Raw genomic sequence first — 26,593 nt, 5'->3', positions numbered from 1 at the left:
GCCTTCCTATCAGGAATCTCACTGCATTTACACAGGAGTGACCAGGACAGGCCAAGCTCTGTTTTAAACAACAGATAAGGTTTGTGTAGTGTGTGTGGAAAGGGAGGGGAGGGGAAATAGGGAGTAGTTGGGTCGGGGTGGGGCTTGGGAAAGATATATAAACACCTTTAATATGTGAAAGAATTCCTTTGTCTCTGCTCAGGAGCCTCGGGAATTGGGGGGAACATTAAAAGAAGGGGTTTGCAGGGCAGCACAGTGAGCTCTGGAGACCCATTGTCTCAGTCCAACCTGCCCGCTAGTTACTTAGCAATGTCACGGGGTAAGTTCCTTCATCATTTAGTGCTTCAATTTTCTCTTCTATGAAATGGTAATAACATGATCATAAGGCTGTTGTGGGATAAATATAAGCCATTAATATTTTTGCGTTGAATCTTTTTTAAAATATATTTTTATTGATTTCAAAGAGGAAGGGAGAGGGAGAGAGAAATAGAAACATCAATGATGAGAGAGAATCATTGGTGGGCTGCCTCCTGCATACCCCACACTAGGGATCGAGTCTGCAACCCAGGAATATGGCCTGACTGGGAATCAAACTGTGACCTCCCAGTTCATAGGTTGATGCTCACCACTGAACCATGCCATTTGGGCCTGTGTTGAATCTTTATGAGGGATATTAGAAGGTCCTAAGAAAGCATGGGCTTCCAGGTTCTGCCATTCCAAACACACCTGAGGGTTGAGCACACCCATGTGGATCTCTTCTGTTGGGGTAGGGGGGAGCAGCATACCAGGCTGTAAATGTCTGAGTGGGAATGAGGATGGAGTCTCAGGTCAGACTATGACCCCTCAGTCTTGTGGGGCTGAACATTATCCTGGAGATTGTGAAGGTGTATACAAGGCTTCCTTTGAGGACTATATCTGTTCATTGCAGCCACCTCTCCCCAGGGTTATGGTTTTGTATTTCTCCTTTTCTGTTCCTTTCTTCTTTAAGTTTTTCTGGGAGAGACTGGGCCATTGCGCAGGTGGGCACGCTCATTGATCAGAAACACTTGTCATTAAAGAGTAGAATGTGTTTATTTCTAAGACTCCTCTGAACCATCTGGGGATGTTTAATTTACCCAATTGCCTCATTATTCTAGCTTATTCTCTTATACTGTCTTGGTTTAAATACTGACTCTTAAATATATTAACCTTGTGTTCTCACTGTTTAACTCTACTTGCCTCAGTTTCTTTAGCTTAGTACAGAGATAATGTGTTAACTTATTCATAAGCTTGTTTTAAGTATTTAGTAAGATTATGTGTGTAAAGAGCAAAGCCATAATCATTCAATAAATATTAGCTGTATTTATATTTAGAATGTGATAGACACCAACTTGACTCTCACTTTGGCCATTTAACTAGTTGGAAGCTTTGCTGAAACACCATTTGTCATGTAAAAAATAAAGTGGGAAAAGCAGTGTGTCATTCAGAGTTGTGAAGAGGATCATATACTATGTCTAGCACTATGGAGACACAGCAACTAAAAGTACTCAATCGGTGCAACAACGTGGATGGATCTAGAAGGCATTATGCCAAGGAAAATAAGTCAGACAGAGAAAGACAAATACCATATGATTTCACTTAAATGTGGAATCTAAAGAACAAAATAAATGAACAAATGAAACAAAAACAAACTCATAGATACAGAAAACAAATTGATTATCATCAGATGGGAGAGGGTTGACGAGATGGATGAAAAAAGGTGAAAGAGATTAAGAAGTACAAATTGCCAGTTATAAAAATAGTCATGGGAATGTAAAGTACAGCATAGCAGGGGTCCTCAAACTACGACCCGCGGGCCACATGCGGCCTGCCGAAAACATTTATCCGGCCCGCCAGGTGTTTTTGCCACCCCTGCCTGCCCTGCTTAGCAGCCGACTCGTCCAGGGCCCGTAGTGCACATGTGTGGAATGTCTGAGGGACAGTGAACTGGCCCCCTGTTTAAAAAGTTTGAGGACCTCTGGCATAGAGAATACAGTCAATAATCTACACTAATAAAAGAGAAACATGCAAATTGGTGTCACTCTGCTATGCCCACCAGCCAATCAGGATGAGTATGCAAATTAACTCAACCAAGATGGTGGTTAATTTGCATATGCAGGCACGGAGCGAAGACTGAAGATGACTGAAGACTGAAGAGGCTTGGCTTCTCCACTGCAGCCGGAGTGGAGAAGCCAAGCTCCGCTGCTGCGGCAGCGGCGGAGAAGCCAAGCCTTGCTGTGGCTGCAGCAGAGAAGCCAAGCCTCGAGGCTTGGTTTCTCCACTGCAGCAGGACCAAAGGCCTAGGTCCCAGGTGCCAGAGGAAAACCAGTGCCGACAGCCAGGGGAAGGAAGGCCTATTGTGTGAATCTTCGTGCACTGGGCCTCTAGTCTATATAAGAAAATCATAAGCAACTGTTAAGGTGGAATGACCAGAACAACTGGTCACTATGATGCGGACTGACTACCAGGGGGCAGAAGCTCAATGCAGGAGCTGCCCCCTGGTGGTCAGTGCGCTCCCACAAGGGGAGCGCTGCTCAGCCAGAAGCCAGGCTCACAGCTGGCAAGCACAGAGGTGGTGGCGGGAGCCTCTCCTGCCTCCATGGCAGCTCTAAGGAAGGAGCAGCAAGCAGTAAGGATCAGTGAGCAGGCGGGAAGGTGGTAAGGAGTGAGGGGTCCCAGACTGCTAGAGGGATGTCTGACTGCTGGCTTAGGCCCGCTCCACGGGGAGTGGGCCTAAGCCGTCAGCCAGACATCCCTTGAGGGGTCCTGGACTGTGAAAAGACATAGGCCTGGCTGAGGGACGCCACCCCCCCCCCTCCAGTGCACAAATTTTGTGCACTGGGCCTCTAGTATTGTAATGACTATGTATGGTGTCAGGTGGGTACTTGACTTATCAGGGTGATCACTTAATAAGGTATATAAATATCTAATCACTATTTTGTACACTTGAAACTAATATAGTAGTGTATATCATCTACAACTGGAAAATAAATTAACTTTTTAAATTACCCCAACAAATCAATAAAAAAAAAATACACTTTAGGTTATAAAATAATAGAAGTACTCAATGGGTTTTTCTTCTTTATTTACTCCTAGCAATGTCTTTTCAGGGAATCTGACTTCTAAATAGAGGTGATAGGTTCCATGCTTATGTCTCCTGGTGAGGACCTCAGGGCAGCCTGTAGCAGTGTATTTTGAGTACTACGCCCAGTACTTGTGGCACTGTCTCATTATTCCTCACATAATGTTGTCGCATTTCAGTGAAGAAGCTACAACTGAGAGTTCAGTGTCACTTCTCACTTTGAAGTGGCAGCCCTATCATTCAATGAAGTATATCTGACTTCTGGTTGTGTGCCTAACCACTGGGAAGCTCTGCCTCCACTGATGAAACACTGGAAAGGTGCCCCTGCATCCCCACTGTCTGAACTAATGAAACTAAATAAAAGACATATCCCTTTCTCACCTCCCTTATCTTGTTTCACTGGAAGGTAATTTACGGAGCAAAGATAACTTGTTTTCCTGCACAGCTCCAGTATCCAGAACACGAGTCAGAGAATTAACCTTTTAAGTTAATATATGTATTGTACATTGAGGCTAGTGCTAGTTTTCATCCATCTAAATGGTAAGTTGCACGCAGCATAATGGATGTCCTTTCTGTGTGCACATTGCAGGGATGGATGACTGGAAGCTGCTGTGCCCTGAGGCCATTGTGAATGCCATGTTACTTGACAGATTGGTCTGGTTTACATCATCAATTTTTACCACATTCTTTTATGAAATAGAAATTTCTATCATGAGCATGTAATTTGGTATGAGTATTGAAAATAGTAAGCTCTTTCAGAAGGCTATAACTACATATTTATAGACTTAGGAAATGTGCCTCCTTTTTTTTTATTTCTAGTACTTATTCCAGGTAACTGAGACAATAGATAGGACACTTTTGGGAACTTAAACAGTTATAAAAATATGATTATTATTTGAAAAACTTAATTTCATGTCTCTGAATTAGGGAACACATACTTTAAATATAAGCATGTTCAGTCATTCAAATGTGATCAGATCAAATCTAGGTTTTAGGTGCTCATTAAGATCACTTTTGTGGCATCAGGTTGTGTTTAGTAATCTGAATTGACACTTGAGATGTTGAAAATATTAAGAATTCCCAGTACATATTTCTTATATAATTTATTTTCCCAGCTTAAATAAAGCCATTATGATATGTTTAATATTTATGTAGTTGGTTACGCATTTGGGAAATTCTGAAAGGTCACTTTGTAGGACTATGCTTCATTGTCTTTTCTAGTTTGCCATTTCATTTAGCCCAGGCTTCATTAGGGGTGACAACTGTGCTTTGTAGGTAACATTCTTTCTAATGTAAGACTGGCTATCTAAGGCTCACTTGGTGGGTCGTAACATCTTATAGATCTACCAAGATTTACTAGTAACATGGATTAGCCATTGCCCTGCATTCTCATCCTTACTCTCACTTTAACTAAAAAAACCTGAAAAGATAGGCAAGCATTGGAGGAATAATAAGATACATTTAACTTACCACTTGTCTTATTGATTGCATATAGGTGATTATGCTTTCTCAAGTTTCTTTTTTTCTTTCATTCAGAAGCCTGGCATTAAAGTGCACTCAGGCTGAATGTGATGGCTTTAATACTTATCTGTTGTGGAGCATTGGTGCTAAGGGGCAGGGCTAGCATTTGATACAGGAGTGGCCAGAAGTCTGCTCCAGAGTCTCCCTGCATCTGACCTTCAGCTCATCACTTCATAAACATTCCCTTGCCCTCTCTGCAAGTCAGACATTGCTTCAGTGCCTCAGTTTTCCCAGCTGAAATATATATTCCCCCCGCCTTCAAAACATTTTTAACCACTTGGCATTTTATATATACTTAGTTCTTTGTTTCTCTTCACTCGCCTCTCTGTCCCACCACCGATTTAACTAGGGGTTTTGATTTTTCCCTAGTACCTAGAACACTGACACTAGGACTAAGTACTCAAAAATATTTATCAAATAAACAAGTCAATTAATAATAGTCCTTCTTAGAATTGTTGTGAGAATCTACTAAAATAATAAAAAGTGTACATAGTCCCAATAGTTATTTGCTATTCATATTACCTAATAACTACTTGCTGCTCATATTACCCAAGCTATCAGCCAGTGTTTCTGTAAGTGTGAGAGGCCTGCTGGTGATACTAGGGTTCTCAAACTGTAGGAGGTGTTAGATAGTTAAAATTTTAATAATTACGATTTATTTTTTATTATGTTTAATATATGGCAAGAGGTATTGGCTTATGAGTTAAGATATTAGGAACATGAAAGATAAAACATATAAAAATACAACACAAGTCAATGAAATGTGGGAGACTTTGCTACTGTCATGTTCTGGGATGGGTGTGGGTTTAAATCCCTGTCATAAATTTTGTGGTAACAGCAATCTGCTGTCTGTATATTTCTAGATTGGTTATTGCATAGGTATTATTAGCTAACTTTTTGACTCATTGTGATTCATCTCATGAACCAAACCTACAGTTTAACTTCCACCTATTTCACTCCCTTGGTACTGTTCTGAACTGCTGGAAACACCTTTGACATGGACTATCCAAGTGTCTGCCTGAGTTTCATTCTCCTTGATAGCCTCCTTGACAATGTGAAATTCTGATCTCCCTTGGTTTTCTTCATGAACTTTCCTGGTCCTTCCATGATGAATATAGATTTTGATTAGTGCCATTGCTCACTGATACTCTCATGTGCTTCACCCGTGTAGTGGGCATAACTGGCAATGTTCAGGTCAAGAGCAAATGATGAGGGCTAAATGAGATCACATATTTAAAGTACCTGGCCAAGTGCCTGGTGGTGGTCAGCAAATGCTAGTCCTCTTCTGTGTTCTCTTGTCTATTCTGCCTTTTTAATTTCTTTTTCTTCAACTGCCTTTGAAGTATGGTGTTTCCAAGATTGCTGAATTTTTTCTGAATCTGCAGCTCATCTACTCTTATAACTCTTGTGCCCTTTACAAATGTTTTCCAAACCTCTGTCTCTGCTCATGATGACCTCCAGACCTGCATTTCCAATTACTTCCTAAAGATCTCAACTTAACTATCTCAGATTCAATGACTGCCTAACTGCCCTCACCACTTTTTTCCCTAACCAACTCTTCTTCCTCTACCAGCGGTTCTCAACCTGTGGGTTGCGAACAATGAAACTACATCCTGCATATCAGATATTTACATTATGATTCATAACAATAGAAAAATTACAGTTATGAAGTAGCAACAAAAATAATTTTATGGTTGGGGGTCACCACAACATGAGGAACTGTATTAAAGAGTCATGGCATTAGGAAGGTTGAGAACCACTGCTAGTCCCTATCTTGGTTGTAGTATCTTTACTCTCTCAGGCATTTGGTCTGGAAACCTTAAGTCCAGTTTCAATTCTACTTTTTCTATATCCTGAAACATCTAATCAGAACCATTTTTTTGGTCTTGGGTAGAGCTTTCTTCCTTTTCTCATAGAGTGGAAAGTTGAAAGTGAAGTTGGCTGCTTGAACTTAGGTCAAGCAATAGCTACTTGATTGACATTCACAGTCACAATAATAGGTCACAGAATGTGAGGGGTTAAAATATGGAAGGAATTTTTGCAAGATGTCCCTGGATTAGCAGTGCATAGACCAGCTTAAACCTTTCTGTGTATAGAATAACCAGTCTTTACAACCTCTATTTTCCAAATAAATGCAAATATTACAGTGGTTAATAAAATGCAAATATGCTTTAAAGAGTTATTGAATTATATTAGCCATTTGTCATTGTATAATTTTCCAAGTAATGCATACTAAAAAATGCAAGCATTGAGGGGGGTTTTATCAAAATATTGTGATATTGTATTATGAAACCTGGGTTTCAAGAACAATTGACTTTCATTTGTTCAGAGTCACCAATGCATAGGGGGGAAACAGATTACCATTGAGCTCTCAAAAATGAGATTCTTGGCGAGAGAAATTGGAACTAAAAGTCTTGAAACACTTTACTAGTAAGTTTAGAACTGCTACTATCTAAAGAGAAATCTATTATATTCAAGATAAGATAATGGGCTCTGAATGAGTGTGTGTGTGTGTGTGTGTGTGTGTGTGTAACATAAGTCTTGTCCTCTGTGTTTACCAGTTGCTTGCTGGAAAATAAATATATGTGCAAATAAGCATAAAAGATAGAAGAAGTGCTATGTGCGCAAAAAGTAATTTGAGTTCTGATTCTCGAGTGTAGTAATGCTTGATAGAAGAGGTGGTGGCTGATTTTAGGCTTTGAAGAGAGGTTAAGATTTTATTACTCTGAAGTGATTGAAAATGTGTGACTGATCCAAGTGAAAACAAATGGTAGCCCATCTGGTTTGATTGAAGTGTAGGACATTTGAGGGGCAAGGTGGGACTAGACATGAGGATCTTTAGTTTCTCTATGTTACTGTTTGAATTTTATGATGTACACAATGGGGGCCTTTGAACGATTTTAAACACAGGCATAATGCAATCAGCATGAGCATCCTACTTTCCTTAGGACACAAAATGGGTATTTACTAATTAACCATAAATGTAGATAATGGCCAGTAAAGGAATGGGAGCAGAAACTACAGAGGCAGAAAAAAAGATCCCAAGAGTTAGAAAGGGCATGGCTGGAACTCTAGGCTGTGCAGAGGTGATCTGCTTTTGTTGAGTTTAGAATGTTCACTTTGCCTAGCATTTGAAACGTTAATGTGGTTGTTCTACCTCTATGCACAGGCCTTTTAATATTCTTTTATCGTTAAACCTTGAAAGTCTCCCTTCCTAGGGGATAGTTAGTGGTAGGATTAAATTGGAGTAGCAGTTTCCAACAGCATTAGTACCATCCAGGACCACAGTATCCTCGGTGGGATGTCTTTAAGGCTGGAGCAGAAATAAGTTCTTTTGGGTTGGCCTGAAGAGCTGAAGAAAAGGAAATACATTTTCTCAATGTCAGTGTCCTTTTCTCTTCTCTACTTCTTCTTTCCCTCAGTCTTGCTGTGAATCACCGTCTATTTTCTACCTCACAGTGCCTTGGAATTAATGTCAGCTCTGTTGTTTGTGACTCAAGGTTCACACACATCTCAAGCATGATAAGGAAATCTGGGTTTCCTTTGTGGCCATAAGGACCCTAGTAATTTTATGATTCTATTATTCTCAAACCATGGATCATATTTTGTTATACTTTGTCCCCTTTGATGCTTTTTAAAAAAAGTTTTGAACAACATTTAAAGGCACCATAGCTATTACACTGCACTATGTTTTGTTTCAAACATATGCCTGCTTTGTTAGTAAAAGAACCTGTGCCAAGAGAATTGTGTGTGGGAGGGTGTGACTAACTTAGGAAAGGGACTTATCTCTTATCCTATCGGCCTGAGCTCTCAAGTCTGCCTTTGATATGACTTTTTCTTTCCCTTCTAGCCCCACCCCCTCCAACTTTCACTGATAACTTTCCTTCCCAAATTTTTCACATCTAAATATTTTAGCTTTTCAAACCTAATCTGCTCTCTGGATATATTTGCTTTTGGGTGATCTGAACCACTGGTTTCCTACTTTTCTAAGTGACAAGTACTCAAATGTAAAAGCATTAAGATTCTGTCTCCCCACTCCTCCTACCCCTTATGTGTTGCATTCTCATCAGGCCTACTTGCCTGCCTGTGTTAGGATTGCCCTGTTTCCCTGCTGGCAACTTTCAGCAAAGCCTGCAATGTTCCCAGATTGTTTGAGGTTGAAATCACAGTCCAAATGGCCAAGAACCATAGAAACAAGAAAGTGAACCAGAAATTATCTTTGTGAAACTTGGATCATAGCCAAGGGTGGTCCCAGTTGCCTCCTGTGTCCTGACTTCTAGAGATGGTCATCAAAGTTTAGATGTTAAAGTTAACTGTGTCATCATTTATTCATCTATTTACTTACTCTACAAATATGTATTGAGTGGCTACCATTACAAGATACTGTACTCAGTGTAGAGATTTCATAGTAGACAGAATAGGCGCCTTTCCTGCTGCTCTTGAGCTAGGAATGTATTTTACAGGGGATAAGGCCAATAAACCTCTAAAAATACCGTTCATTACAGTTGTGTAGAAGGAAGGAAAAAAGAGGGTCTGTAAGAGAGAATCGTTCCTAATGTCTGATCCGTTTCTGCATTTCTTACAAGCTGGAAAGGAGGATCATTTTGCACTGCAGGTGAAGGACTGAGCTCTATGACCACAGGGGCAATCAAAAGAAAAGAGCAGGAATGGTACCAGGTCAGAAAAATTGACTCTCACTTTTCAGTGTTCCTGGAAACCAGCTAGCTGTCTGCAGTCTCCTAATTAGGTCCAATTGGCTCTGTGAGGAAACAAAGTAAAGGCCTCACTCAAATAACAACGGAGCACTGCCCACACCAACAGCTCCCTCATGTCAACTCAAAACCTAATAACTCTTCATTTATTTATATTGCTGTTGACAAATTCTTGTCCACTGTGCTCTCAGTTCCGGTTTGAATCACACTCAGGAATCCGGCCCCTCTGCTGGCTCCCTTGAGTCAGTGGCTGCTGTTATGTTGCTCTTATCTAGGTGTGGCGCACTGTAAGTGGTTAGAACTCAGGGCTCGGTCATCAGCCTGGCAATGCTGTTGTGTTAGCAGAGGTGGGAGGTGTCCTGTAATCAGCAGTGGTCACTTCTTGGCCTGATCTGCTCAGGTAGATCTAGACATGACTCATTTTGAAGGACAGAATTACAGGGAAAATAAAAATGTGCTCCTTATGTCACTTGTTTGGTATCTTAAGTCCACTTAAAGGGAAATCTATGACCATGGGAAAAAGCAAAGTTAGTCCTTTATGTCACTCACTTGGAATCCAATCACTGATCCCGGCTCCACTGCCTCCACCGTGGTCCAGGTGACCAGCATCTGGCCCATCTCTCTCAATAGCACCTAACTGGTCACCGTACTTCCATTAGAACTCCCTACCATTATGCTGGACTAGCAGCCAAAATGGCCTTTTGAAAAAGCTCTAGCAAATTCCCTTGCCACAGGGAGTTTAAACTCTACATCTTCCTCCTACACTGTGGATCCTGCTGGCTGTTTTGAGCTCAGCCTTGCTATTGATCTTCAAACATTCCCCAGAGACAGCACTGTCCTTTCTGTCCCTCTAATATATGTTCATCCCAGAGCCTTCATCACTTTCTCTTTTTCTTAAAATGATGTTCCTATGTAAAAGCATTTGTGCTGTCCCTTTCTTAGCTCAGGCCCCAACTCATGTGTCATCTATGAAAGGCCTTTCTTAAGCACCTTGCTCTACGCCCTTTCCCATCCCCACCCTCACTCCCTTTTACATCACTGGTTCTGCTCCCCTGTTAAATTATATCCCTGCCACGAAAGCGTGTGCTCTTCAAAAGCAGAGACCTTGTCAGTCATCCCCTCCCTATGCCAGGCATATGTAGGTGCTTAACAAGACATGTGGAAGGAGGGAACACCATGGAGAAAAGGCATTTTGATTTTGAACATAGGAGCACGCAGAAATCTCTGCTACGACAGATAGGAGAAAGTTCAATGAAAAGTTTGCAGTTATGAATTTATTGGGGGGGGGGGAGTTCTTTAGGTAGACCCATAACTCATTCCCTGCTCATGGTTTCATGGCCGGTAAGAGGCTGAGCTTAGATTCTCAGTTCCCCAGTGAGCCCACACAAGTCCTGGAAGGGGAGGTACAACTTCTGGACTAATCTGCTGAATATCATTTGAACCAAACTGTACATGACTTTAGTGGTTATTAAAACACCTTTGGCTTTTTCAGAATCATTGAGTCTGCAGATCCTGGGAAGAGTAGAGGCTTAGAATTTTAGAGATTTAAAAAGAGATTTTATAAATTATTTAGTCTGGTGTCCTGCGAAGAATCTGAGGCTTGGAGGCCTTAAGTTGGGAAATGCTGGGCCTGGAATCCAGTCCGTGTCCCACAGAGCCTGGCCCCTGGGAAGGCCCGCACTCTGGGTCCATTTCCTGTACCTACATATGTGTGCTATGGATTAATGGTTGTGGTTTTGACATACCAAGTGTAACCTTGACATAGCCTTGAGGAAAAATGCTTCATTTTGTTCATAGAGATGATCATCTACCTGCCAAATGGTTTTCTCCCTGTGGGAGAAGTATTTATGACTTCATTCCCTCCCCACACCCCCCCCCCTTTTTTATTTATTTCAAATCCAAACCTCTTTCAGAATGATCCAGCCTCAGGGCTAGGGAAAAAAGTTTCCTCTTCTAATAAATAAAATGCAGATTTTCTCATGGTCTCAGCGTTCCTGACACAGAAATGATCTACTTTTGATGGCTGGCTGAAAGTATTTTTTAATGATTTTCACCTGCTTTGTTATGTACAGAAAGGAAGAGTAATTAGCACAGAGATTAAACCATTTTCCTAAATCCGAGGGGGCTACATTTTGCAAATGGAATCGTAGGAAAAGTTTTCTATTTTCCATGTTGTTTAGATTATTTTTGAAGGTTGGTCCAGAAGTTTGTTTTGGATGAGTAAAGATGGTTGTACATCTGAGATGAATTTAGGATATGTGAGTGATTCACGGGATTTTTGTTTCTGATAATAAGCCCGGTTTGTTCTCCTGCTTTCTTTAAATGGGTCAGCTCCCACTGCCATCCCATCCATATTTTACAAAGGGGAGTCATTCCACTCTTTCTTTCTTTGTGGCCCACACTGTGGGAACATGTCAATATCCCCATCTTGTTTTTGTTTTTAAGAATATCAATTTTCATCACGATTGCTCTTGTTTGATACCTGGGATGAGATATAGACAAACGAGCAGATTATGACTTGATATTTCCCCTGGCATCCTTGTTTGTGATTTATAATTTATACCTGGAAAAGATTTACCGGCTTAACTGATAATCCTTCCCAACAAAAGATAAACACACTTAAAGTCACTGGTGTGAAGTCAGATGCACTTGAAAGGGGCGAGGAATTCACCTGCAAGCACTTTTGGCACCTTGCCCTTTCCCATGAATTCAAACTGATGACAGAGAACGCTGAAGCTGCCAAAGCTCTTTCGCCAGGAGAACCTCCCAGAGCCGCCGAGGAGGAGGGGCGGAGGGTGGAATCAGCCAGACCTGCCATACAGTAAGGAGGATCTAGATACTGGCCCTTTGTGTTTTGTAAGAGATCAAATGGAAGCAAGGAAATTGTGCCAGTGCTGTGGTGTTCAGATCTATAAAGGCAGAGCTCTCCTCACTTCTCATGTGTCCAGGTGGTCCTGGTGAAAGCTCACAGGTATGGCATAAGTTGCCCAGCCAACCTTATCAAGGTGGGTGTACATGAGCATTCCATGTCACACAGCATGTTCCTGCTAGCAAGTAAAGCTGCTTTCTTGGGACAATGATTTATCAACCGGACATGTTCAGAATGCATAAAAAGATTATCCAATCTCCCCAGCTTTCAGAGTATAACTGAGTCAGTGGGAGAGGGTAGGCCGTGACTAGCACTGGTGTATATAATAACGACATTCTCAATGTCATCTCAGGCATTTGGCCTTGCTGATTCTTGCTCTGATCTCTCAGATTGCCTCTACCTCACCAAAAACAGGCGGTGCAAATTTCCCATAAATTTCACTCGGTCTAGACTAGGACTCTTCAGGGAGCTCTTTGGGAATTTTTATTTTGTTCTCTCAGACATAAGCAGTGTTGGGATAGTCAAACACATATAATATCAAATGCTGGCAGATAGCTCTATCAAGTCATTAACCCACTATATGAAATTCCAAAAACAGATGTTTAACCTGATCACACCCATTAAAATAAGTCACTTTTTAAAATCATGAGTATTCAGAACATTTATTTCAAAAAATTCTTAATACATAATATTCAAAAGGTAAACAGTGAAGGGACCCCTGATCACAAAACTCAGCAGAGAATCATAATGTGCTGCTAATAATTACTGCAACGTTGGGGAATTCAGTCTTGTAAAGATTTTTTTTTTAGATGTTCAGGCCCCATCAACATAACAAAAAAGAAGAGGGGCATTGAGCAGTTGTTACTGCAGTCGCTTCAGCTGCATAAATCATGATTTGTGACAACTCAGGCTATAAAGTCATTGGAATGACAATGACTAGCAATGCAGCTGGAGTTAATCAAATAATTATTTAACACTTGTCTCTCTTGGTCTGGCCCCAGCTTCAGAACATATTTCATTCTCTCCCAGTCTCTCTTACAACCTTTAATTTTTAATAGAGAAACTGAGGAAGTAGAGGGTGTACTTACAGTTAAGGAGAAAACCTCCAATTGAGCTGGGATCTCCCTAAAAAGAGGGTCCTTCTCTACATCAGCTTGGTCAGTACCTGGAGTGGCCACCACAGTGATTTGCTCCTGGTCAGCAATCACTAACTGTTATTTTAACTTCTGGGTGGAACTAGCTTCCTGGCTAAATTCTTTTTCCTTGGGAGTTTTCCACTCAGGGGTCACCTACTCTGTCAGATGCTGGTTTGCTAGTTAGTTCCTTCTACAAGCAGACAGACTGGGTTAGGTGTGTAGGATAGATCCCCGTAAGTGTCAGCAAGAGAGAACTCCTTAAGATGTCATAGTGAACAATGGTCTGCTCCCTCCTGGAAGGCAACAGCTTCACATTCCCCAGCCCAGTGGTTCTCACCTTGGCTGCACATTAGAATCACCTGGGAATCTTTTTAAAATCCTGATTCCTGGGCCTCATCCTCTGGAAATTCTGTTTCTTTGTTAATAATGTGGCCCCACCCCATAACAAAGAAACAGAATTTCTGGAGGATGAGGCCCAGGAATCAGGATTTTAAAAAGATTCCCAGGTGATTCTAATGTGCAGCCAAGGTGGAGAACCACTGCCCCAGCCTCTCAAGGCTTAGTATGTGCTCAGTAAGTACTATCATTATTACTATTATTATTAGTTTGTAAAAGCTTAATAAATGTTTGCTAAAATATGAATGGCTGTGAATGAATGCATGAATGCATACGCCTTCTAATGGACAAACTTTTTACGTGATGATGCTAATTGCCTAGACTCTAGGGTTAAATTCAGATGGGGTAGTGTGAGGAATGAAACAGAACAGATGCTTCCTTTGTTCAGTGCTCTGGCCTATTATTTGCAATCAGTAGATGTGTAAAGAACCAGTACCTCAAGTATCAAAGGGTGAAGAAGAAAATAATGACTCATCAAAAAGCCTGTCCCTCTCAGAAATGTCAGAGGCAATCACATTTGGTGTGAATGGTGAGGATTTCATGTCATCTCTTTGGTTGAGATTCTATCAGGGTTGAGGATTGATAGTTATAGGGCAGCATACACTTAAATCTTTCAAAAGTATTCCCATATATTTTCAGTAACTTTATATTAAATTCAAGGCAGTGATTAGGTGTTTTTTAAAACATGACTACTTTCTGCATTTAATTCATCTAAAAGCATTCATTTTTCTTGATTTTTTTTCTTTTTATTGTGGTCATTTGTGATTTTTTTTTTTTACCTTCATGTATTTCCTTTCCTAATGTAAACTTTAACATATTCGAAAGGCAGAAAAACTTAAATTTTGTCATAACCTTAAAAATATTAATGTAAGACATTCAATCAAGTTCTACTCAATCTACTCACATTTATATCTTCAATAAGATATAATCAACTGAGTTGATTGATCAACTGAGAAAAAAATTAAACCAGTGTTTCATTAATCTCACAGTTTACCAAAGAAAGTCATAATCATTGATATGTGATATTTAGTATGAGATAACGGGAACAAATACCTACAACATTTGTAGCGCTCTGAGGATGAGATTATTTCCCTGAATTAATTGTTTTCCAAGGCAACTTTGAAATCCATGATTTATTTATTTATTTATTTTTTTATGTAGCAAATTTTCAATGTTCTATATGGGAGAACGAGGGTTAGAGTAGAAATCAGGAATCTTTATTTAACAAACAACGTATTTTTAAGAACACATGTTGTTATTACAGTTTGCTTTGCTGCCTTCTATTTTAAAATTGTCACCTTTATCAAATTGAAATAACTTATTTATTTCCAGCAATGATCTATTGTGATTCATTACAAATTCATATTTGTCCCATTTTAGGAAAAATTGTAATGATCATGCTGAATAAAAGTTCCTAACCACACTGTGGTCAAACCTGGTAGGAGCTTTAGATCAGAGTGGATTATATCTTTTTCAAAGATACTGACGCCCTTCACTTGTCCTATCAGTCAGGTTACTTACATCTAAATTTGGAAGCATAATTGCCTTAAAAAGTCCCCCATGAGAAAGAACCCCAGGCTTACCAGCCGAAAATTGGAGGTACAAAGATTAGAGCTGGCAACATTCATTCCCGTTGGTACCTTTATGCCTGTAGGGAAGAGGACTGCTTTTAAGCAGAGTGTCTGACAGTGGAATTAAACCTTATTAATATGCTGAGTCTGCTACTTACTTTGCTTCTCTTCCATGTTTTATTGAACTTTGTCTATCCTGTAACTTCTATTGTTTAAGTTGACTCTCTCCAGATTCACCAAAGAGAAATAGCTCCTCTGGTAATTAGATTGTCTATTTTCAAGGCAAGCAGGGAAAATAATAAGTTATTTCTCCGTTGCATTCTTTTTGTTTGTGTTCAATAATTTTTATGGAGTTAATTTAAATTTAGCAGGCTTTACGTGAACTGCTTCAGGAGGATTTACTGCATCTTATGTGAAAACTGTCTGCATCTGACATTTTAGAATTACCCACCTATTTATGGGATTATACTGCATTCAGTTCTTGAAAGAGCAAGTCAATTTTCGGCATAGATTTTTTTGGAGGTGTCATTTTTTTTTAACCTCTGCCTGGCTTTGTGAAAGCTAGCTCCAAGGTAAGAGTGGAAACAGTGGAGGAGATGGAGTGTAGAGGATAGTAGGATCGAACTGTGGCTTGCTCAAGGAGATGATTTGCATCATAAACTGTTGGCGGAAAGAAGAAACCTTGAAAATGCAACCCAATAATTTACTTAATCTAAAAATGTGTTCGCATATTTTTAAAATTAAATTTTACTTGATACCTAGCCTGTCTATGGTCCTTGGAGGACTTGTTAAAAGATCAATTGCTGGGCCCCCATCCAAGTCATTTCGTGTGTACTGAGGTCTGAGAATGCCTGCTACTCTGACTAGGAGCTTAACATCCTGGCTGAATTTGGATCCGGGTCATCTTTACTCCAGTGCCTCTTTTTTTATTAACTGATGTCCCAAACTAGAGCCTAGGCCACACCAAGGATGACCTAAGAGCCCAGTTATGCCTTTCAAAGTACTTCAACACTTCTGAGTTGGGATAGGGAGTAAACCTGGGTCCACTGGCAAAAGTTAAGGCAACATGTATCCACACAAGTCACAAATGCAAAGTATTTCAACTACTATTTTAGTTCCATAATCTTAGTGGCTCAGAAACAACAATCAGTGTCATTCTTTTATTTTATAGATGAAAACCAAGTTCAGGATTCCCAGGAAAGGAAAAATCTAAAAAAAATGTAATGCTAAAATTAATCATAATGTATAATTGCAAAAATTGGAAGTGCCTAAGAGAAGTTACTCCCAAAATGGACTAGAATGCCCCCCAAATCAGGTTACATCATTTAATCAAGAAAATCCACTTAAAGGTGGATTTTCTTTTTATAGTACTGACTCAAATCAGTTTTCGACTGAGATGGTTGATGGAAAATTGACTCTTTTGCAGCAATGGTAAGAAAGCACTCTTTATTAAACTTTGTCATTAAAAACTTGGGAGGGCGGGGGGTGGGCACTGTAGGATAACAGAGATCCAGGAATCTTGGATTCCAAACTCGATCCTCTAGAGGAAAGGGTGGGCAAGTCATTTACCTTGAAAATGAATATGTTGGACTAGATCAAATGTCAGCAAGTATGGCCCCCAGGCTTGCCACCTGTTTTTTGTATGGTCTCAGAGCTAAGGGTGTTTTTTTATAGATGACATTTGTAATCAATTTGATAATAGGAAATACTTTCTTTCAACCCCAATTAAGTGAAATGTTATCTCTCCAAATTGGAATTCCATTCTTTTCATTAGTAAGTCTGTATTATATAAATAATAAAAAAAACAACTGTACTTACTTACTTTTATATTTTGAATTTCATCAATACATTTTTTGGTAAATGTTAGACTTTCATCTTCTTTCTTTGAATCTTTATTGTTGAAAGTATTGCATAGGTCTTCCTTTTCCCCCTCATTAAACTCCTCCGGCCTTCTCCCTGTTAGACTTTTATCTTGTTATGCAAATGCCTTCTTCATATCCTGGATCTTCCTCTTGGACTGCAAAGCCTAAATTATTTACTATCTGGCTCTTTACAGAAATGTTTTCGGCCCCTGGATTAGGTGATCCTTAAGGTCCCTTAAAAACCCGATTTTTATTTTTTCTCAAGGCATCAATAAAACTAGTTATGGAATGTGAATGACTGGGACAATGTGCTTTTCCCTGTGTTTGACCCTGTTTTGCTATTTGTGAATGGAATAGAATCAGATGGACCCAAAGCAGAGCCTCATTTCCCTGCAGCAATTGTCTATCTTTATCCTGTAGGATTCAAAAGCAAGAGAAGATGTCTGTAAACACAGTAGTAGTTCAAGCTGCATAGCTTGGAGTAGGAAAGCAACCCTCTCTTGGGCAACTCTGCAACCTCTCTGCCTCAGTTTTCCCATGTGTTCTATGGGGAATGTTTGTTAAAGTTCACAGCTTCCCCAAAGGTGGCTGAGTATCGCACATTTTTACAAAAAATCCCCAAAGCAGGAGCCCTCTGACAGTGTCTTCTTTTCTCATCATTTATTCTTACATCATTTGTAAAATAAATAGTCTAGCAGATGAACAATTAATCAGAACTAATTCAATGGTGGTCATTAAGTGACTTTGGTATTTGTAAAATAGATTCCTAAACATACTGAAATGCTGTATATCAGAACGCAAAAGGCAGAGCTCCCATAGTGCCTGTCCATTCACTGGAGGTTGGAAAGAACAAAGGCCTCCCAGAGACAACTGTTTCCTGAGGACAAGTTTGCCAGAATGGCTCAAATTTCCCCTGGAGAGCCACTGTTGGAATTTCAGCTTTGACCTTCTGGAGAATCTATATTAAAATGCAAATTTGTTACCTAGGGATGTAATTTTTAACCCATTTATACCTATTTGTTAGCATTTTAACTCAAACTAGCCTTTTCTTTTCAAATTAGCTAGAGCTGAGAGCAGTACTTGAATAGAAGCAAATCTAAGCCTCTGAGGTGGACTCAGGGTGAGTTTTGAAGGTCCTTGAGTTCTGGGGACACATCCCACCACTGTCAGCACCAGCATTTGCAAGAGTGCCTGAGTGCACGTGTGTGCACAAACACACATAAGCCGAGAGGAGACTTAATAGTCTGGACTGTGGGCAGCATTGCCCAAAAGAAATATAATGCATCCCACGCTGATAATTTTAAGTGTTTTAGTAGCCACATTAAAAATGTAAAATGAGCCTTAACCAGTTTGGCTCAGTGGATAGAGTGTAGGCTTGTGGACTGAAGGGTCCCAGCTTTGATTCCGGTCAAGGGCATGTACCTTGGTTGTGGGCACATCGCCAGTAGGGGTTGTGCAGGAGGCAGCTGATTGATAGTTCTCTCTCATCAATGTTTCTAACTCTCTGTCCTTCACCCTTCCTCTCTGTAAAAAATCAGTAAAATATATTAAAAAAAATAAAATAAAAAATGTAAAATGAAAAAGATCATATTTTATTTAACTCACTATAGTATTCAAATACAAACTAAATTTGTCTAAAAACAGACTATAAAGACAATCAGTACTATCAATCTTTCTGGTGTTTTTTTTTTTTTTTTTCAAAAGGAAAAAGGTGACCCTAATATCTATATAGGATATGTTTCAAGAGTAAGTTTAGCCGAAACCGGTTTGGCTCAGTGGATAGAGCGTCGGCCTGTGGACTGAAGGGTCCCGGGTTCGATTCCGGTCAAGGGCATGTACCTGGGTTGCGGGCACTTCCCCAGTGGGGGATGTGCAGGAGGCAGCTGATCGATGTTTCTCTCTCATCGATGTTTCTGACTCTCTATCTCTCTCTCTTCCTCTCTGTAAAAAATCAATAAAATATATTTAAAAAATAAATAAATAAATAAATAAATAAAAAAAAAAAAAAAAAAAGAGTAAGTTTAACTAGTTCCTTAAATTGGGCCTTACACCTCATGTAAGTAAGTCATCTATGCACCAAGAAATCCTGAAGGTACTATATAAACTTAGGAATATTTTTTTAATTTTTTTAACCAAAAGTAATTATGTTTAAGTATTCCACAAAGAAACTTCTACAGAAGGCTATCCTAAAATACAGGGTGGGGCAAAATTAGGTTTACGGTGGCTCATATGGAAAATAATACAATAATTAATAAAAATATAAGAATGAACTCTGTTTCCAATACGCATATCTGTAAACCTACTTATGCCCCACATTGCACAACTGCCTGAGGGTAGTGGGTGAACTAATGAGAGAAAATAATTTTTCTTTCTCCTCCTCGTCCTCATTGATATTTTTCTTTTATTTAAAGTCAGCAGAAAGAACTAATTAAGGCAAAACGAAAGGAAATGGTTTCAAAGTTTGCCTTGTACATGTGAACACATCTTCCCACGGTGGCATATTTGAAAGGCCAAGTACAAACATCCATTATACTGAAACCCATCTAGTGAACCTTCACCAGCAAAGGGGCAGAAGGATGTTGTCTCTTGGGTGTGGGTTTTGGCTCGCTACAAGCTTGCTTGCCAAGGTATTATCATTCAAAAATGCAGGGTAACTGTTCTCACCCACCAGAGAATGATAGAAAATCATAGCACGTGTCAATGCTTGCTGTACCAAAGACATCTTTCACTGGGATATTCTTTACAATGAAAGATGAACTAAAATTTTTAAGATGCGAAGAAGTGGTGAATAAATATGGGATGTACTTACACATTTGTGCACCAAATGCTGGAGGGCTGTGAACCAACCACTCACGGCAAAAAAATAAAAAAATGTACTGAGCCATCAGTTTAGTAGGTCATTTTGAACACAGCAAAAGGGCTGTGTGCATGAAAAACTACTACTATATTTTCAGAGATCCTTTCTAAGAATCCTGAAATATTAATAACATGGTCTTAATGTAGTTGAAGACTAAAGAATGTGGCAAGGGTTGCTGAGAATAGCACAATGACAATTTGGTATTTTCAGCTTGTGCTTGTAAAAGCAAGAGGAAAAGAGAATAAAAATAGTTAGTGTGTTTAAAGAACAGCAGCCTTCAATTTTACAAATAGGTAAAAAACCATATTCTCCAATTGAATTCACATGTACATATTCTTGATAGCACACTAATACTAGCTTCAAGGAAATGTAGAAAAAATATACAAAAATCCAAACTAGTTTTTTTCTTAAATTAATATGTTCATAGGACTAATTTTTGAACGTTAAGAAATTAAAGACATCCTCCACTATGATTTTTGTGAACTATGGATTTAATTTTTTGACTGGATGTAGTCTTACTGGAATGGAAGTTGAAGAATTAGCAATGCTTCCCACCGCTCTATTTTTCTTACAAGCTTTTGAAGGAGCCGTGTTTTCCCATTGCAATGAATCAGCCTCAGGCCAATTTTCGTTGTCAATCTTTCACTGCCATTGTGAGTTTTAAGATTTTGATGCCTGGTGAAATGGGGGTGCACAAGGATTAGGAACATGGAGAGTTTTCCTCCAACATCCAGAAGTGAAATAATAAAAGCAATGCATGCCTTCTTGGCCATCCTCGCACCCTGTGACAGGTTGCCTTTGCGGGCTGTGGCTGAGTGAGTGACAGACAGGACCCAGTGGGTTTGTCCCGAGTTCAGGGACTCATGGTCTTTGATGTGGGACGGACAAGCCAGTGCTTCTTTCTGCCAAACCTGGAGTTTCTGATTTTAATCCAAACCCTAGGGCCATCATAAGCATGACCAAAAGCACCTTGCATGTTGAACCCTATCTAATTATGTGGACTGTATAAACTCGAGACACATAAATCTCAGTCACTGGAGCAACTTGTTTTTCTAAGATGCTCCGGTCCAGTGAGAGATGAAAGCAAATAAGGGAGAGATTGATCTCTGAGCGCTTTTATGGTCGGTGCGCCACACGTCATAAACTTCTGGCTCGTTAAAGGAAATTCCATAAACAACTTTAGTTAATAGCGACGAAGGAACTGTGTGCTTTTCTGGAGCTTCTGCTAAACTCCCTTTCCACTTGGCGATTTCAAGAGCACAATTAAGGAAATACCAACAGGATGTGCAAGAGGGAGGAACAGCCTTCAACTGGAAGCCACTCGGATGCTTGATGGATGAGTAATGAGACAAGGGAATGAGGCCATCGCTGCTCAGAGAATCAAGCAGTTTTGTGGACCTCTTTGTCTCTCCTCATTTGAATAAAATCTGCTGGCTTGCTGGCATGGTTGGTCTCTTCTGGTGGGTCAGGCTGATGGAAACTTGCCTGATGGGTTCTTCTCCCAATTGGTATTCTTGATAGTATAGAAACATTTTAAGGAGGTGATAACTGGAAAGAATTGAGAGTGGATCACACTGGAAAGATTGTCGGTAACTGTCACTTTTTTCCCCCTCTGGTCTTTGAAATAACTTCATGTTTAATGGCCTTGTCACTGTGGGTTTAATACTGATGGTGTTGGTCAATTTTTATTTGAGATTGAGACAGATTTGGGAGGTGATCGTGAAGGGTATAGGGAGAAAAAAGGGGAGCATGGCTCTCTTAATTATTTTTTATTGTGAGGTTTCCCAGAATTAGTGGGTTTTTCCACATTAGTGAAAGCAGTCTTCGGTGTCAGTGTGATGATGTTTGTAAAGATGAAGTCATGGAAAGTGTGTCAGGTGCATAAGGAACTATATGGCCCATGTTCTCTGCATCAGCCCCTTGGTGGTGGTGGAGGGGGGCAGGGGTGTGTGGAGGAAGGGAGGGGAGTGTTGAAAACCTGGGAGGGTTTTATTAATTTGAAAATAAACACAAACTATCTTCTGATCTTAATTGTTTTTAAATATATTATATTCCAGAATCTACTATTGGTAGTATCTAGAACTTTCCCCTGAAGTTTTGACTCACGTCTGAACAACTCTTCTTTTCTTTTGTGCTCAGTTGTTTTTGTTGGTCTTTTCCCTTTGGCCCTCTCTGTAGCTGTAATTAGGAAATAATCAGCAACCAATTTTTTTGTTGGCACTTGGCTACACTTCCAACTGGTTGGTTCAAGACCATGCTCTCAGATTTCATAGCATGTGGCAAAGAGTGCAGGCTTTGGGGGCAGGACATTTAGGGTCAAAGCTGGCCCCTGACATTTACCAGATGCGTGGTCAGGTACTGGCAATTTACTGCTCAAAGCTGGTATTCTTCATTCCTAAGGTAAGGCTAATAAGAGTACCTATGGAAAAGAGGCGCCGGGGGATTAAACATTGTGCATATAAGCAGGGTCCCAGCACACAGGAAACACGGGGGAAACTTTAGCTGTGATTTTATTGATGCCACCAGTTTTAAGAAAATTTTTTCCATAGGGCTCCTCTGCCCTCTGACCAGAAATGTTAATGTCCCCTCAAGAGTGACTGTAATCCATGCACGTTTTTGGTTGCTTTACCTGCATCTCAAGCCAGGCGATCACTAGTGATTAGCAAAAATGTCTCCCTTCTTCGGAATCAAGGAGGTGATGCTATGCTTTGCTATATTAGCAGCGGTTTATATTGGTTTGTTTTTCTTCTTTCCTGTAGCCTGCAAAATTGGCTATTACAAAGCCCTCTCCACGGATGCCACCTGTGCCAAGTGCCCACCCCACAGCTACTCTGTCTGGGAAGGAGCCATCTCCTGCACCTGTGATCGAGGCTTTTTCAGAGCCGACAGTGATGCTGCCTCAATGCCCTGCACCCGTAAGTTGTGTGATTGTGTCTCATTTATACAATAGCAACAGCTTTCATTCCCACCTAGTGGGGCATTGCCAGGTCTTCTCCCAGGATAACTGTGCAGGGGGCAAATTACATCAAACAGGCCTCTTTTCTTAATCATAGCAGGGGAAATGATTATGAAAAGAAAGGATCTTTTTCACTGTTCCGTTGCCTTCAAAATGCACAGCTGCCAGAAGACGACTTTGCAGAGCAGAGCTTGAGCATTCAGGGGTCGTCTGACAGTGTAATTAGATCTGAGGTTGGAATTTATAAATGGCTTTATGGGCTCACCGAGGACTCAAGGAGAAGCTTGACAGTGGCAGGGAAGCGGGTATAGGGCAGGGCTCGAAGCATGGGATCCCCTGCAGACAAGAGGTTTCAGTTCTGTGTGATACTGATGTCATAGCTTGCGTAGTCATTGCTCTTTGTCCTTCTTTCCTCATAGTTTTGTATTCATAGCAGTTAGGCTTGGATCCTAACAAATGCTTGTTTAACGCCAGGCACTCAGTAAATGCTGGGCTAATGAATGGATGGGATTGGCACCTTGGTATGCTGGGGAGGAGAGAAACCTTTTCTCAGACTTTTATAGAGACAGTGTTCCCAGGTGTGGGCCTTCCGTCTGTGTACACTCTGGGCTTCTCAGGCCCTGCAGTGGCTGTGACCTTGACCAGAACAGGGAGTAGTGAGCCCAGGTATTCCACCATGTGTTTCCACTGCATGAGTCTGTCTGTGCGTGGAGGGACGCACCTAGGGGGCTGGCTTTGTTTCCAAGCCTGCCGTTTAGTAGCTGAGTGACTGATTGTTTAGCCTCTTAAGTCTCACTCTCCTTATCTGTGGAATGGAGTCGATGGTAAATAGTACCTCCCTCATGTTGTTGCTACTGAACACCCTCATGTTGTTTACTTACTATGTAAAATACATAAAATGATGCTAATCCATATAATTTAGCTTTTACTGCCATTATGAATTATTTTGTTTTTTACCTACTATAAATTTCATCCTGGCTGCCTGGAGCCAGCGTCACTCAAATAAAAGTACTTTCTCATCGGGGGTGGGGGGACAGTAAGGCCAGCTGTTTGGCCATTGTCCAGCCCAGGTACCACCTTTAAAAGGTAGGGGAACAATTTCAGGTCCATCCCAAATTTGTACTAAAACTGCCATACTCTCATGAGTTCCTTTTATAACCAGAGACAATACAATAGCAGCAACAACCATTTATAATTATGCCCAGGTAATGTGGCAGGCACTTTCAATAAACCTTATCACAGGGCTGATATTATAAGATAGGGATTGTTTTCATTTCATAGAGGAGGTAACTGCCAGCTCAGAGATGTTAAGGAATATGCCCAAGACTCCACCCAGTCTGGCGGAAGGGCTGGACAACCAGAAGACTTCCATCACCCCCATTTACTGGGAGGCCCTCTTGCCAGCTACCTAAATTCCAGATCTAACTTCCACAGGGAAGGAATACATGAGGGCCATTCTTAGGTATAAGCGTACATGGGCAAAGATGTCCTTGTTGTCTTCTTTTTCTGTTCTTTCGTAGACTAAATACTTTCTCTGGATGGCCATATACATTTGACATGCTCAAGTCCAAGCCTTTTTTTCTTTTTCCAATCTAAATATTCTTATGCGCCATTGGGTGATTTATTTAATAGTGAGTCTCTTCCTCTTTCCACACCAATACCAGCAGTATTTCTCCTGATCCATTTTCTTGTAACTCCTACACTTCACTAACCCAAACATGTAGGATTATTCTAATGCTTATTGCATCTCTCCAAGCTGAGTTAGGAAGAAACACAGTGCTGATCTTAACGCCACCAGATCTTAATGCTGATCTAAACTTGTGGGTTTGTTTACCCTCTCCAATCCCCAGTTTACGCATCTGTAAAATGGGGTTCTTACTGTCTACCTGTGGGGTGGTTTTAAACATCAAATAAGAAAATATTTCTACTGGTCTGGCACCTGATAGGAATCTAACAAATGTTGGTCCCCTTTTATGGCAGCTGGTCACTTCCTCCAGAGCAGATTGCCAATGCCTGTCCATGCCTCTGTGATGATTTTCTCACTGACTGCACAGTTAAATGACCCAACAGCCTCACTGCACTCCAGAATTTCTGGGAGTAGGACTCAGCATCAGTATTTTTAGAAGTTGTTGCCATCATTCTACTATACCAGTGGTTCTCAACCTGTGGGTCGCAACCCCTTTGGGGGTCGAATGACCCTTTCACAGCGGTCACCTAAGACCATCGGAAAACACATATATACATATTGTTTTTGTGATTAATCACTGTGCTTTAATTATGTTCAATTTGTAACAATGAAAATACATCCTGCATATCAGATATTTACATTGCAGTAGCAAATATTACAGTTATGAAGTAGCAACGAAAATAATTTTATGGTTGGGGGTCGCCACAACATGAGGAACTGTATTAAAGGGTCGTGGCATTAGGAAGGTTGAGAACCGCTGTACTATACAGACAAGGTTGAAACCACTTCTCTATAGAGTTGAATTTTTAAGTCTTTTTTAAAAAAATTTAAATTCAATGAACATTTACAGCAATGAACATTTACTGTATAAGACCTCCTTTGAGATAGGGATTACCTGGGAGGTAACCATATGTTGCTAACAGGTATGCTAGTAAGTTAAGCAGCAAAATTAGAATCTATTCTCTTCCTGATGAAAACAGTGGACCTGCACTGTCTAATCAATAGCCCCGCATTACATATGGCTATTTAAATTTAGAGTTAATCACATTCAGCTTAAAATTCAATTTCTAATTTAGGTTTGCCACATTTCAAGAGCTCAATAGACATATGTGGCCAGTGGCCACCATACTGGGCAGCATGCCTGAGTCACTCTCTGAGTTATTTCTGTCATCTTAGAAACTTCTGTGGGACAGTCAGTGCTGCAGCAGATATCTCAATAGAGAGGAGACAGTGGGAATTTCTCAGAGAACCTCTTGTTCAAATAACCCACAGGATGAAGCCCTCCCCCCTCCCCCTACTTCCAGCCTTATCAGATTCTCTTGACAAGATCTGGGGATGGGAAGGAGCCTAAACATCAGGGATCCTTTCAAACAGATTCCAGCCTCTAATGAGTCCTTACCAGTTGGTTAAGCCAGGTGACAAACCCAATTCCCTGGTGCTGACAGCCGTGGCAATCAGGCACCTTCTTTGTTCATTCTGCTGCCTTTAACCCCCGCATTCTTATGCAGCCCTGCATTTACTGATCACTCACTGTGACGACACACTAATGAAGAAATAAAATACACGAATTGAGACTCATTCTTCCAGCCAAAGAGAGACTCTGCTCCACTGGCTCATAAAATCAGGTTTTTGTTCACTTGGAGCACGACTAGACCAGGTGAACACATGCGGCATTGGCTAATTTAGCAGGAAACGCTTAAGACGTTCTGCACACCATCTACATTGCTAGAGAACTTGAGAGAATTTAATGGCAAATAAACTTAAGCTTTGGGGAGATTTTCCACGGAGCCTCTGGCTAGGTTAACATTGGTGTCTGCCTGAGAGATAGACAACGTTTCAATGGAGGAATCATCTGAATATTTTCACGAAGATAATCCGCACCTGTTAGAACAATACTTTTTACATGTTCATGTGCATGGAAAGCAC

At 40.5% G+C, this 26,593-nt stretch overlaps 1 protein-coding gene across 8 annotated transcripts in view; it reads left to right on the top strand.

The window, feature by feature from the left end:
• EPHA4 (EPH receptor A4) overlaps positions 1-26,593 on the top strand; it is a 136,935-nt gene that overhangs the window by 37,418 nt on the left and 72,924 nt on the right. For all 8 annotated transcript variants that reach the window (XM_059703303.1, XM_059703300.1, XM_059703301.1 and 5 more), the window contains one exon: positions 22,784-22,939. In XM_059703303.1, coding sequence (XP_059559286.1) covers positions 22,784-22,939 — 156 coding nt within the window. The remainder of the gene's footprint in view (positions 1-22,783; positions 22,940-26,593) is intronic.

Source organism: Myotis daubentonii, chromosome 7 (genome assembly GCF_963259705.1).
Source record: "Myotis daubentonii chromosome 7, mMyoDau2.1, whole genome shotgun sequence".
Taxonomy (NCBI): Eukaryota; Metazoa; Chordata; class Mammalia; order Chiroptera; family Vespertilionidae; genus Myotis; species Myotis daubentonii.
Note: the sequence above shows the minus strand (reverse complement) of the source record. Positions and strands in the feature narration are given on the sequence as shown.